The sequence below is a fragment of the Eschrichtius robustus genome, chromosome 5 (genome assembly GCF_028021215.1).
Source record: "Eschrichtius robustus isolate mEscRob2 chromosome 5, mEscRob2.pri, whole genome shotgun sequence".
Classification (NCBI taxonomy): domain Eukaryota; kingdom Metazoa; phylum Chordata; class Mammalia; order Artiodactyla; family Eschrichtiidae; genus Eschrichtius; species Eschrichtius robustus.
In genome coordinates this window covers 123,249,402-123,263,971 of record NC_090828.1, presented here as the reverse complement: position 1 = coordinate 123,263,971, position 14,570 = coordinate 123,249,402, and the positions used below count along the sequence as shown (strand labels likewise).

General features: G+C 42.1%; 1 protein-coding gene and 1 long non-coding RNA gene across 6 annotated transcripts in view; one reads left to right on the top strand and one right to left on the bottom strand.

The window, feature by feature from the left end:
* LOC137765419 (uncharacterized) overlaps window positions 1–8,622 on the bottom strand; it is a 52,022-nt gene extending 43,400 nt beyond the window's left edge. The window contains exon 1 of the long non-coding RNA XR_011074151.1: window positions 8,317–8,622. This is a non-coding gene — a long non-coding RNA (uncharacterized lncRNA). The remainder of the gene's footprint in view (window positions 1–8,316) is intronic.
* The window catches only part of ACMSD (aminocarboxymuconate semialdehyde decarboxylase), an 82,438-nt gene continuing 73,739 nt past the window's right edge, over window positions 5,872–14,570 (top strand). For all 5 annotated transcript variants that reach the window (XM_068545234.1, XM_068545232.1, XM_068545236.1 and 2 more), the window contains exons 1-2: window positions 5,872–6,120; window positions 12,922–12,966. In XM_068545234.1, the coding sequence (XP_068401335.1) occupies window positions 6,064–6,120; window positions 12,922–12,966 (102 nt within the window). In that variant the 5' untranslated portion in view covers window positions 5,872–6,063. The remainder of the gene's footprint in view (window positions 6,121–12,921; window positions 12,967–14,570) is intronic.

Sequence of the window (14,570 nt, the reverse complement as noted above, 5' to 3'; positions counted from 1 at the left end):
TGTCATTCACTGATAGAGAAAACACAAGAAGAGGAGCGGGTACTGGAGGAAAGAAGAATTCCAATTTGGAACGGGAGCCTCCAGGAGAGGTCCCTTCTACCAGTGGAGCTGCCTACCTTCAAGTGGATCACAGGTCTGGACAAGAAGAAACACACTCATGGTGGCCACTGCAGAGGGGATGTCCCAATCACACAGTCCTGCGTCACATAAACCCAGGGTTCTTATATAATCCACCATCAGACTTCCCGCCAGTCAGCGTATGGCGGACTAAGAACTAACTGGATTATGTGTCATCATCTAATTCATTGCTGATAGTTTTATATTATTCAAGTTAATACGTAGAACAACTCTATGAAATCAGTTCTATTATCATCCCTATTTTACAGAGAGACGAAGTAACTTTCCCAATGCCATCCGACTAATAATCAGTAGAGTCAGGAGCTGAACCTTGGTATTTGAGCTGATTCATAGCCATCAGATTGGGGCCAGGAGAAAGGAGCTACTCAAGACTTGGTCTAAACCATATTTTATTTTTATACCACTACTGAGTAATTTAAGGATCTTTTGCCTTTTTCCACAAAGGAATGCCAGTATAAAGCTCATCTGTTTTATAACTCATTTTCTTAAATGTGGAGATGAGATCTTATACAATTTTCCTTTTTGCTGTCACTTTCCTTAGTGTTATGGTAGGAACTGAAAGAGTATTATCTTTTGCTCATGGGGACACTGTGACCTTCTGCACATTTAGCCAAAAACTTTGCCTGTCCTTATAAGCACAAGTAAAAGCATTGCTCTCTTCTTCTGTTACACGTACACTGAAGACACAGGACTCACTGGATACAGTTGCATGTGCAACATTTTAAATCTCCTACTTTCCTTTCAATACTGCTTGGTGAAGGTAGTCTTTCTGCTTCCTCTGGATGAAAACCTAGACAGTCTCCATGACATTTCCACTCCCTTCTAGGTAATAAAACTTCCTAAAGTCACTTTAAATTGCAAACCCATCCATAGGTAAAAAAGTGAAAATGTCTAGTACAATACATTAATAATCTCTTCAATCCTCATTGAAAGGTATGACTTCTCTTCCTAAAGGTGGGCACATGGTCCTTTCTTCTCCTTCCCCAACTGGCATTTCTGCTTCTCCTTAAGATTGATCTCTTTGATTGGCAGAGTCGAAGCAAGGAGAGAGATTAAATGTTAGGGTTATAGGCAAATTGTTACCTGACCGACCATGTAGTAAAATGGCTTACAGCTCTGTGGGCAGGCTGGGGCTTAAAAGGATCTCTTTCTCTTGTGGAATGGTTTTGACGTTCTCTGGTGGTTCCCTAGCACTGGGGCCCTCCTCTGGAGCTCCCTGCAGATAATTTTTATTTGACTGACCTATCAATAATTGAGAGACCTATGTTGAAAGATTTGTCAAATATGTATGTGTGTGTGTGCACTTTTATATTTTGAGGCCATTTGGTATACCAATTTAGAATTACTATGGCTTTGTAGTCAGTTGAACCTTTTATTATTATATAGTGGTCCTCTTTTGCTCTAATAATGCTTTTGTTTTATAGTCTCTTTTATTTGAATTACCCTGTTTATGATAAACAGCTATCATAGCCTTCCTTTGGTTAGGATTTGCTTCTTTTAATTCCTCTTACCTTTTTACTTTCAAACTGTCTGTATACTTATAGTTTAAACACATTTCCTATAAACAACACATGGTTGGATGTTGTTATTTCTGCCATTTCATTTTGTGCTATTTGCCTATCTTTTCTATGTTTCTTTTTTCCTTCATTGCCTTCCGCTGAATTGATTTTTTTGTTGGTTTTTTTTTTTTTTGGTATTTTTTTGCTGCGTTGGGTCTTCGTTGCTGTGCACGGGCTTTCTCTAGTTGTGGCGAGCAGGGGCTACTCTTCGTTGTGGTACGTGGGCTTCTCATTGCGGTGGCTTCTCTTGTTACGGAGCATGGGCTCTAGGCGTGCGGGCTTCAGTAGTTGCAGCGCGTGGGCTCAGTAGTTGCGACGTGCAGGCTCTAGGGCACGCGGGCTTCAGCGGTTGTGGCGCACAGGCTCAATAGTTGTGGCTCGCGGGCTTAGTTGCTCCGCGGCATGTGGGATCTTCCCGGACCAGGGATCGAACCCATGTCCCCTGCATTGGCAGGCGGATTCTTAACCACTGTGCCACCAGGGTAGTCCCTGAATTGATATTTTTTTTCTTTATTCCATCTTCCACTTAACTGGATTGTAAGTTACATACTCTATATGTAATCTTTTAATAGTTACTTTGGAAATTTTTACCATGCCTAATTGTGGTAGGCTGAATAATGTCCCTACTCAAAGACCCCCAGAACCTGTGAAAATGCCACCTTACATGGAAAAAGCACTTTGAAAATGTGATTATATTAAAGCTCCTGGGATGCGGAAATTATCCTGGGTTATCTGGGTGGGCCCATTGTGATTACATGAGTCCTTAGAAGAGGGAGATGGGAGGGTTAGAGTCAAAAAAGGGTGATGTGATGGCAGAAGCAGAGAAAAGGACTATGAGATGCTAACTGCTCGCTTTGAAGATGGAGGATGGGGTCATGAGTCAAGGATGCACACCATATCTAGAAGCTAGAAAAAGCAAGGAAACCAATTCTGTTCTAGAGCCTTCCTTAGGAACACAGCCCTGCTGACCCATTTTAGACTTATGACTTCCAGAACTACAAATGAATAAATTTGTGTTGGTTTAAACCACTAAGATTTGTGACAGCAGCAGTTGGAAACTAGTGCAGATTTTGGCACCTGAAAGTGGGGTGCTACTGTAAGAAACACATAAAAATATGAAAGTGGCTTTGGAATTGGGCAGTGGGCAGAGGTTAGAAGAACTTTGAGGTGCATGATAGAAAAATCCTAGATTTCCTTGAACAGGCAGTCAGTAGATATACAGATGTTAAAGATTCTGCCAGTGAAAGCTCAAAGGAAATTAAGGAGCATGGTAGAGAAAGCCTATATTGTCTTAGAGAATACCTAAATCATCATAAATAGATCATTGGTAGAAATATGGATGTTAAAGGCACTAATGGTGAGGGCTCAGAAGGAAATGAGGGACATTCTAGAAAGTGGAGGAAAGGGGATCCTTGTTATACGGTGATGGAAAACGTAGCTCAATTGTGTGTCCTGCAGTTGTGTGGAAATCAGAGCATGTAAGTGATGAAATTGGATATTTAGCTGAGGAGATTTCTAAGCAAAATGTTAAAGGTTCATCCTGGTTCTTTCTTGCTCTTTATAGTCAAATGCAAGAGGAAAAAGATCGAAAAACTGGTAAGAGAAAAGGAACCAGGACTTGATGATTTAGGAAATTCTCAGCTTATCAAGATTGCAAAAGATGTTAAAATTAGGAGATTCACTGTTAGGAGGGCATGCTTTGGAGATAAAAACCAAGAATATAACTGGACAGGGCTTCCCTGGTGGCACAGTGGTTAAGAATCCGCCTGCCAATGCCAGGGACATGGGTTCGAGCCCTGGTCCGGGAAGATCCCACATGCCGTGGAGCAACTAAGCCCGTGCGCCACAAATACTGAGCCTGTGCCTTAGAGCCTGCACGCCACAACTACTGAAGCCCGCGTGTCACAACTACTGAAGCCTGCGGTGCCTAGAGCCCGTGCTCTGCAACAAGAGAAGCCACAGCAATGAGAAGCCCTTGGCGTACCACAACGAAGAGTAGCCCCTGCTCTCTGCAACTAAAGAAAGCCCGCGCACAGCAACAAAGACCCAGCTCAGACAAAAATAAATAAATAAATTCATTAAAAAAAAAAAAGAATATAGCTGGACAATCTTTTGCTAGTGCCTTAACTCTGTAAAATAGGCATCATCATCATCATCACTATTATTATTATTATTAAAAATATTATTTAAATGTACTTATAAGATTACCAGTTTCTTTACTCCCCACTCATTTTACATTTCAGACAATTTTTTCCTGGGGTCATTTTTCCTCCTTTCTGGAGTATATCATTAGAAATTCCTAAAGTGAGTTCTGTTGGTAGGAAACTCAGTTTTTATCTGAAAATTTCTTTACTCTTTCTTCACTGTTAAAATAAAATTTTACAAGGTATACAGTTCCAGGTTGACTATTAGCTTTTTGAACATATTATTCTATTGTCCTATGGCTACCATCATTGCTGTAAGAAGTTGGCTGTCAGTCTAATTGCTGAGTTTTGAAGGCATTCTCTTTTCCTCTCTAGCAGTTTATAAGATCTTTATTATTGGTGTTCTGTAGTTTCACTGGAAAGTTTCTAGAAAGGGAGTTCTTTTTCTTAATCCTTCTAGATATAGGTTTTGATTCCTAGCTATTATCTCTTGGAATATCTCTCCTCCAACTTCTCTCTCCTCTTTTAGCACTCCAATTAGACTCCTTTTAGACTTTCTTAATCTACCCTTTGTACTTTGTGACACCCTTATATACTCTTACATATGCTCAATCCCCTCGCATCTCCATGCAAGTGTCTCTTCCAATTCATTAATGAAGGAGTCTCTACTTCATACAAGCCTATGGTATGATCTCCCACTTCCCTCTAGGATATTAATTTTCAAAGCTCCGGGGTTCTGAATCCACATTATCTGGGTTCAAATTCTGGCTTATTTACTTACACACTCACTATTGTGTGACTATGGACAAGTTACCTAACTTCTCTGTGCTTCAGTTTCCTCTCCTATCAAATGAATATTGGTAATAGTTCCTCTTATAGAAATGTTATCAAGAATAAATGAATTGATTTGAGTAAAATGCTTGGAACAGTGCCTAGCCCATAGAAAGTGCTTTAAAACTGCTTACACTTACTCTGAGTATTGGCATGTGCCTCCATGTTATTTTAAGGCTCATTCATTTGCTTAAGCTCATTGAACTTCTAACAAAAATTATCTTGAGGATTTCCTGTATTTTCTTTCAAGCTGAGCAAGCATTTAAACATATGTTTGTTATAATTTATCCAGAATCTAGTTGAAAAGAATGTTTGTTAAAATTTATCCAGATTCTAGTTGAACAGCCTAGTAGGAAGGCTGTTTTTTTTAAAACTACCTAGTCCCTTCATTGTGGAGACTGAGCTGACGGAAGCATTCCAAAGCAGGTTCAAGGTTTTGCCAGTGTCCTTCGGTCCCCTGAACATTTTAAGCTTTCCAGGAATAGGAAAGGACAAACACAGAACAATAAAGGGCTGCTTTGCTCCAGGCTCTCTTTGGAAGCATGACCATAAGCCTCCCTTTATGCTCCAGTGGAAGCCCTCCCCAAACTGCTCTGACAACCCTCTACTTCTCCCTACACTTACACTCTGTACAAATACCTATAACAATGTACGTATCACTTAATCTCTCATTCAACCTTATATTCTCAGCACATAGTAGTTCTCAATAAAAGTTTGTCAAATGCATGAATGAACAAATGAAAGAAAAGGCAATGGAGGAAATAACATATACCAAGTATGGGCTCTTTCTATGATTTAAAAGTAAAGATGAAACTTCCTCCACACGTTTCAACATGCTAGATTTTCATGAACAAGCCAATTGCTAAGTATTGTTTAAAGACCTAGAGGTAGCTAACATACAAAAAGCAAAAGCATTACAATTGGTTTCTTCTGGGGAATGAAACCAAGAATAAGAACAGATGAGTCAGGGATCTATTATTTTCTTTAAAAGTCTTCTGATATTTGATTTTTAACTATGTATATCTTGATAAAAATTAAAATATTCAAAAACAAAGATTAGTCCATTTTTGACCTGCTGTAACTCAAAAGCAGCCTGCAGTACATTTGACCTCACGGGGTTTAGTACAGTTTTTTGTGTTTTTTTTTTAATTTTGTGCCTGGAGTCCTGATTACCAAAGAGTTGTTGACCCAAAGCCAAGTCGACCGATAAACAGAACTGTGGACTTTAAGAAGGCAGCTCCAATGGATCTATACCGGCTGAGTAGGCATACTGAGTGGTGCCTGAAGGCAGCCGTAAGGACGAAGTAAATCAATTAACTCCATGGTTTTCATGAAGACCTCTTCATATCAAAACTTCTTTCTTTACATGCATCTCCTCTGATCCCGTGGAGATGAAAATTGACATCCACAGTCATATTCTACCAAAAGAATGGCCAGATCTAAAGAAGGTAATGGTGATTAATTTGCTGAATTATTTCTAGAACTTCTCCAGCATTTCTCAATGCCTCTACTATAGAATGATGTCTTCTTTTGGGAATTAGATGTTAAGTTTCTCTGCTTTAGGAGTGATTTTAAGTTATTTGGTAGCTCTGATTTCCTAGTTTTTTAAAATGACTTCATATTTATTTTGAAAGAACATTGATAAAAAGAAGTAAGTGTTCTCTCAAAATCCCTTTTCCCTCAAATGAAGCACACTTTAAAACTTCTGGACAATATAAGTCAAGCAGTTTTACTTCCATTTAAGTCACATATTCAGCTGCTGGGGAGATAGGTGACAATTACAGTTTCAAGTAAGAGACTATTAAAAAACAGAATGTGATAGGTTCTCATTACTTCTAAAACATATCTCCTTTCTAAAATGTTTAAAATAAGTTTTAGAAGCACTAAATGATAGCTCTGTGGAATTTTTTTTTAGTCTATTTTAAGACACTGTCTGAAACCATTCCTTTTTGATGTTCTTTAAGCTGTAAATCCTTGTTATGAAGTACAGAGTTGGAACATCAAAAAAAAAAAAAAAAACTAGAGGAAATGACATGAAACGTTTGCACAATGAATGTCTCTCAAGACTCTTCACTGTGTTTCTCAAAAGATGGAAATTTCCTTTTGTCATTAAGAACTTTTAAATGAATACTAAAACAGGAAGGTGGGGAAAATGAAAGAAATTTAAAATTGGTTTGAGTTTTGTTCGGGCTAAGTATCAGATTTTACCCAATCTTCAGCCTTCTCTAGTACTTATACACTACTCATAGTGTTTCATCTCTTTTATCCCAAGTGAGGAAAAATGAATGAACCCAAACTCTAATTAAAATGTGGTTCACTGTTTCATTGTGCAGGTAGATGAAACGATTTTCTTCTCATAGTTGTCTCTTGGAAGAATGGTCATCTTAAGTGTTCCTTTGTCCACTGGTATTTTAGGTAAGATGGACAGTGGACATTGTAGATCAGAAAATACAAGTGATGCTAAACCATCTTTGAAAGGTTTTCCTATTATAGTTCATGGTAAGAACTAACCCCTCCAAAAGGAGCCTAAGTGCCTACATGGGAACTTGCTGTTCTGAATGCTGTCATCCTCATCATATTTTATTAAAGTGTAGACACCACTTCACAATGCTAGTGATGAATACCCAAAACATTCTACCTAGTATCCTGTGCCATAACCCTACCTCCCAAGCCTGCCTCCACTTTGAGCTGAGAACTGGTCACCAAGAGCTGACAATTTCTAGCCGCCCCACCTAATGCAGGGCCCTGAAGGCATTGTTAAAACTGTTCCAAAAAAAAAAAAAAAAAAAAAAAACTGCTCCAGAAGCTCAGGGATGCAGAGCATGGGGAGGCTATAGCCACAGCTGTGTGCCCTGGAGATTCCCCATGTGCAAATTTTGCTGGCTCTTTATGTTATGTCTTCTTATCTTCTAGTTATGCCTACTTATCTTCTAGTTATGCCTTCCTATCTTCTAGTTATGCCTCCTATCTTCTAATTATTCCTGAAAAGAGGGGAGGGGCATTTTGTACCCATAAACCAGGTTTTTATCAAGCAGTCTCACACCCTGCAAGCAGATAACTGATATACTTTTTAAAAAAAATTCTATTGAAGTATAGTTGATTTACAATGTTGTGCTAATTTCTTCTGTACAGCAAAGTGACTCAGTTATATGTATATAACTGAGTATATATATAATATATATATATATTCTTTTTCATATTCTTTTCCATTATGGTTTGTCACAGGATACTGAATATAGTTCCCTGTGCTATACAGTAGGACCTTGTTGTTTACCCACCCTATATATAATAGTTCGCCTCTGCTAATCCCATACTCCCAATCCTTCCCTTCCCTACCTCCCCTCCCCCTTGGCAACCACAAGCCTGTTCTCTATGTCTGTGAGTCTGTTTTTGTTTCGATAACTGATATACTTGATGCTGCTGCTGCTGCTGATGGTAGTAATAATAATCATAATACTCTTACACTTCCAGAGAGCAATATATACATGTAATTTGATTCACATAAAATCTTGTGAGTTTCAGATAGGATTTCTATCATTAGCCCTGCTGGACAAATGAGGCCCCTGAGACTCAGAAATGAGCCTAGAATCCCAGAGCTTCGTGGGGCTATGGTGGCCCCTCCATAGCTCTACACTCGCACCTACCTTCCGAGAGCTGCCCAGGAGCACATCGTGGGGGGGATGTCCCTGCTTCCCTCTGCTAGACACCAGCCCGCTCCCCAACTCTCCACACTCACATAAACCCAATGAGGGCTTCCTCACAGCAGGTCAAGCAATGTGATCTGCTATGCGCTGGAAGTTTCCGTTGGACTGCAGGCAAGTCAGTGATGAAACAATTCGCAGAAAACAGTTTGTGTTTTCAAACTGGGAGGAGGGAGATAAATAAAAATACATCTAAATGGTGCTGGGTTCCTTCTCTCTCTCTCTCTCTTTCCTTATTTCCAGTCTATATGATCAGAGTATTAAAGTGACATTAGTGGATAGCAGATAGTCCTTGGTGTGTTCATAGAGTTCAATACTTCTGGCAGAATTTCCTTTGTCTTCAGATCGTTTCTTAGTAGGTAAAATATTATTTCAAAACATCAATCTCCGATCTTTTCTCACCATTTTTTCAAACCTCCCAATAAAAAAAAATGAAAAGAATAAGCCAGTCCTAGTTTTATTTTGGAAGATGAAGCCCCTTTGGAAGAACTGATATCTCTTTTCAAACCTGCCTTTTCTTGTTAAATATTAATAGACACACTTCAAAAACCTTGACCTCCTTATGCAGTGAAGAAATAGAAAAGCAGAATCAACACGCCTGGGTTGGTGATTAACTAATGATTACAAAGGACTTGGATTTGAGAAATTTTTTCATTTTCACTTGCTAATAATGATTGTAGTCAGAGTTAGAGTTAAGATCCTTAGGGGGGAAAATCTACCTGAGGTAGAAAGAGAGTAGACTCAGGGTGCACTTGATTACATTGTTTCTGATGAATCAGGACCCACACTCTGGCCCAAGAAACCAGGGTGAAAGTTGTTTCAGATTGATCCACAATGAGATTATTCATAACAACAAGGATGCTAATAAGGTTTCAGCTTTTTCCATCAGCAAGACTTCATTGCCCACCTACTATGTGTCCGATAGTAGGGCTTGCAGAGAGTCTTCTAATTTTAAATGGGGTCCCAAAATTCCAGCCTTTAGTAAAAAATTATTTATTTACATCTTCTTTGATTAGTGATGATTTAATTGCACTTGATCGCTGTAAGGTTTTAGGAGACAAAATCCCAGACATAACTTGACTTTTAAACAACTCCTCTGAGGAAACAGATATCTGGTTTCATCACCCAGGAGGTTCATTGTTCACCTCATGAGTGTGATGTCCCCAGGACATTAAAAATGTCATTCAGCTCATCAACCTCTGATTCACATATACCCATTTCAGAAACACAACTCGTGTAGATAGAACTGAATTCCCTTGAATTTTTAATATGTTGTCTTATTTGTCATGCCCATAAATGCCTATGGGACACTGGTCACTGTCAAACATTTTCAGATGGTAAATGCCTCCTGGTATACGCTCTGGCAAAAACTACTCCGAGGGTCAAAAATTTCAGACCCCAGGCTTGGTTCAACCTAGGATGAGAGCCTGGGGATTGTGTGGAGGCCAGATTTGGAGCAGAATAAAGTTGGCCCAAATAGGTTAGGTCTTTGTAAAGGCTCAGGGCAAGTACAAGGTGTTCCAAAGCGTTCCAAGTGCTTTCCAAGACAGGGAAGGGAGGAACACAGAGTGACAAAGGGCTCCTTCCTTCACAGCGCTCCTTAGTGTCTGCTCCCAGCGTACACCTTATTTCACGACCTCAGAATGGAAGAGGCTGTCACCGCCATGCCACCCCCACTGCCATTACTGCCTGCCACCACTACCATCACCATCATTGGTACCACCACTGCCACCAAACTCACTACCACAACTATCACCACTACCATGTCATAGCCTCCACCACTGCCATTACTATCACCACCATCCCTACCACCGTCATCACCATCATCACCACTGCTGCCACCACCGCCTCTGCTTCCACCACTGTCACCACCATTATCATGGTTAGCATTGATGAAGCCCTTTCTATAAGCCAGGTCTGGTGTCCACAGCTTTGTCTGAATTGTTTCAGTCAATTCCCATGAAACCTTATGTCACCACGACTGCGGTGAGCCTCATTTCACACGTAAGAAAACAACGGCTCCAAGATGTTAAGTTACTCCAAGAAAGTATCTTGTAAGCGGACTGTTGTGTGTGACCAGATCCCTCCGTTCTGCCCCTCCCTGCCTCTCTGCCCTTCCCCAGGGCAATACTTCTCTCACCAGCTAACTTATGGGTTAACGTTCCATAGGGAATTAAGAAAAAGAAAGAAAGAAAGTGAGGAAGGAAGGAACAGAGGAAGGAAGGAAGGAAAGAATGAAGGCGGGAAGGAAAGAAGGAAATAAAACCTTTCCTTTTGCAGTAAAGTAAGATTTCAATGGTAAATTTCCGGTTCGAGAGAGCATTTCGGTTTACTCTAAAGTGTAACTGATTGAGGCCATTCCACCCCTTCCCCCGACATGCACTCTGGGCAGCTTTATCCAGGAGAAGAGAGGGGAAAAGCGCAAGGGTACTGAATGCATGAAGGGGTGGGAGGGCACCGACAAAGGAGAAATTGGGTGCCGGGAGGAGAAACTGGGGTCCCTGATGGACAGGTTCCCTTGCGTGACCAGCCTACTAAGCCAGGTCCTCCAGTGTCACCTGGGAGGAGGCAGGTGGACTTCCAGAGCTAATGTGACAATTTGGAGCTGGATTTCAAAACAGACCTTCTGCCCAGGTAGAACAAGGCTGGTAAAGAACTGACCAAATCTTAAGTCTACTGGGGCAGAATGCAGGGACGGACATAGAGACACACAAACACCCCTGTGCCGCAGGCCCAGACCTCCCCTCTGAGTCTGCAGGTGAGAGGGAAGCCAGGAAGAGGGATCTGCCGAGACCTGGTCCCCTCAAGACAACGTCCCTGTACCGTGACATGACAGCCAAACCACGGTCACATGGTCTCATCCAACCACAACAAGCGAGGAGTTGTGCAATATTTAGCTTCACTAACTCTACCCATTGTTGCTGACAAGAGCTGCCCATGAGCCCTTTACATCGTGGTCTCCGGCCTCCACGCCCTCCCCCCGACTTCACACTTTGAGAGCCATTGCTCTGGAGCGTGGAAGTGCTGAACACTGGAAGCACCTCTCCAATCTGACCCCAGATTACCTTTCCAGCCTCCCTCCCATGACACCGCCTGGCCCACGTTGTGCGTCAGTACCCTCCCCCCCTCCTCCCGGGGAACCTGTATGTCACTCTATCACAGCGTGCCTCACACGCGGTAAGGCTCTTCAATTACCCACCCACCCCGGCCTCGCCCTCTCAAGACTGTGCTCCACAAAGGCTGCAACTGTCCTTCACTTCTATTTTCCCTGCCCTAGAAAGGCTGGTCATGGTGGGACTCCATGAGGGTTTGACAAATGAATGAATGAATGAACAGAATGAGATTTTAAAACCTATAGTTACATGAGTCATACATGCCTATGTTCACAGGCAGAGTCTTTCAAATATTTTTATTCATGACCCCCACGAAGAAATATATTTCATACTGTGACTCAGTACAAACATTTATATCTGTAATGGAAACAAGAGTTTCATGAAATTAATACTACACAGAAGGCATTCTAATATATTTGTTCTATGCTATGCTATGCTATGCTATGCTATGCTATGCTATGCTATGCTATGCTATGCTATGCTATGCTATGCTATCCTATCCTATTTCATTCCATTCCATTCCATTGTTTTACTATCTTAGCTTGGGTTTTCCAAGAAGCAGACCCTGAGATACGGATTCAAATGCAAACAGTTTACTCTGGAGGTGATGCCAGGAAACACCAGTAGAGCGCGGAAGTGAGACAGGGAAAGCAAGGCAGCCAGTGAAAGTGCAGAATGTGTGCCTCACCTCAGAGTCATCCTGCCCGAGGAGGTGAGGAAACCAGTGTGGGCAGTTTATATACAAACGCCCTCAGTTGTTCATTGAGGGATTTGGGGGGTGGAAATTAGCACCACTAATTTCCTGGTACTTCTGATCTTCTAGAAGGGCCTAATCAAAGTTGGCGCCAATGGCAAAAGGGAAAATCTTGTCAAAGAAATGCAAGTGCTTTTAGTTGAAGGAGGGCTGGTGTGCACAGAAGCACTTCAGGGAAGGAATATGGGTAGGACACCAGCCTTATCTGTTACACGTACTATTTCATGTTTTTAGAACATCTGGGTCATTAACCACTAAACTGATTCCATGATCTACTCACAGATTGCAAACCACAGTTTGAAGAACAGGGTTAATGTTCTAAGATGGTATTTCCTAAAGAGTGGTCCCTACGGTCTGTACTCCTAGTGGCCTGGAAAGGATTTTAGGTGGTACACAAATATTTTTTAATGTGCATCCTTATTTAAAAATTACAACCTGCATTAGGAGAAAAGGTAAAACTAGCACTTCTGTGATAGAGAATTTTCTTCCTGAATAAATACATTTCAGGAAAAACATTGATTTGAATATAAATATTGAATAAGTGATCATGGGCGTGGGGAAAAATGGGAAAGTGTTGCTTGAAAGGATAGAGCTTGGGATGCTCTATCCCAGGGATGTGCCTTTATTGCAGTCCTCTCTGCTTTGGCCTTTCAGTCTAACTGTGCTTCCTCTCCCCCACAGAGATTCGGTTACGGAGGCTGGGTGCAGCTCCAACACCACGGCAAGGTGAGTTTCTCCCAAAGCACGAGCGTGCCTCAGACCCACAGACCTCCTGAGTCTGAAACCTTCCAGCAGGCGGGCCTCTAGGAACCCCCAACTCTTCTGCCTTCCAACTGACTTTATAGTAGGCAAGGGGACAGCACTGAGGTTTCTCAAAATTATTTGCAAAAATGGGGATAACGTCAAAGAACAGCATTTAGGAAGATAAAATTGGAATTGGACAAGCCATTAAGAAATGTCTCTCTTTCCCTCTCTTTTTTTTTTTTTTTTTTTTTTTGCCCTAGAACCAATTTTAGCATTGCTCTGTGTCAAGGAAGCGACCTGGCCCTCTCCACAGTTATGACATTATATTATGGCTGACCAAATAAATGGAACAGTTTAGGTTTGTGCACAGGCTGAGAATTAAACACTGGAGGCAAAAGGGAGAAGAAGCCACTGTTAGAAAGGGTTGAGTTTGGTCAGAGGAAAGAGCGAGAGGAAGAAGGCTTGGGGCAAAGCATTCAGCCAATAACGAAGCCTGAGAGAGAGCTGCAAATCTAGAGCTGCACAGAGGTCAGGTCCGACTTCATTTTCAGAGGCATCACATGCCCTCGTGGAGTGCATGGGGAACCCCCCCGAGCTCCCAGTGGAGCACAGACATGACTAAGGCAGGCCCTGGAGGACTGGTGGTGTGGGAAGACCACGTGCAGGGGTAACTCAATGCACTGTGATGAGGTGAGGACAGCTTTTGCACCAGGTACTGGAGGATGTAGACTTGGGCACCAGGGACTGGAGAAGGCCTCCTGGAAGAAGTGATGCTCAGCCTGGGTCTGGAAGCAGAGGTGAAGGCTTGCCCAAGGAATAAAGGAAACTAGAAAGCAAAGACAGGGAGCAAAGGCCTGGAGATATCAAACATACGTAAGCCTAGAACTCAAGCATTTGGCACGGGCTGGTACCAGCATTTCTCAAAGTGTGGTCTGTGGACCAGCAAGTTCAATTTCACCTGGGAACCTGGGAGAAAGGCAAATTCTTGGGCCTCACCTCAGACCTACCAAATCAGGAATGCTGAGGATAGGGCCAGCAATCTGAGTTTTGACAAGCCTCCAGGTGGTTCTGATGCTTACTCAAGTTTGAAAACCACTGGGTCTATTCACTCACTCAGTCACTGATTCTTTTTTTTTTAACGTTTTTGGGTTTACTTATTTATTTATTTATGGCTGTGTTGGGTCTTCGTTTCTGTGCGAGGGCTTTCTCTAGTTGCGGCAAGCGGGGGCCACTCTTCATCGCGGTGCGCGGGCCTCTCACTGTCGCGGCCTCTCTTGTTGCGGAGCACAGGCTCCAGACGCGCAGGCTCAGCAGTTGTGGCTCACGGGCCTAGTTGCTCCGCGGCATGTGGGATCTTCCCAGACCAGGGCTCGAACCCGTGTCCCCTGCATTAGCAGGCAGATTCTCAACCACTGCGCCACCAGGGAAGCCCCACTCACTGATTTTTATTGACACCTATTTGATGCCAGGCCCACCAGTCTAGACACGCAGAATATGCTGGTGAACAAGACAGACATACTCCCTGCCCTCGTGGTGCTCAAATTCTAGGGGGAGACAAACAAACGTGATCACTTCAGAGAATGAAA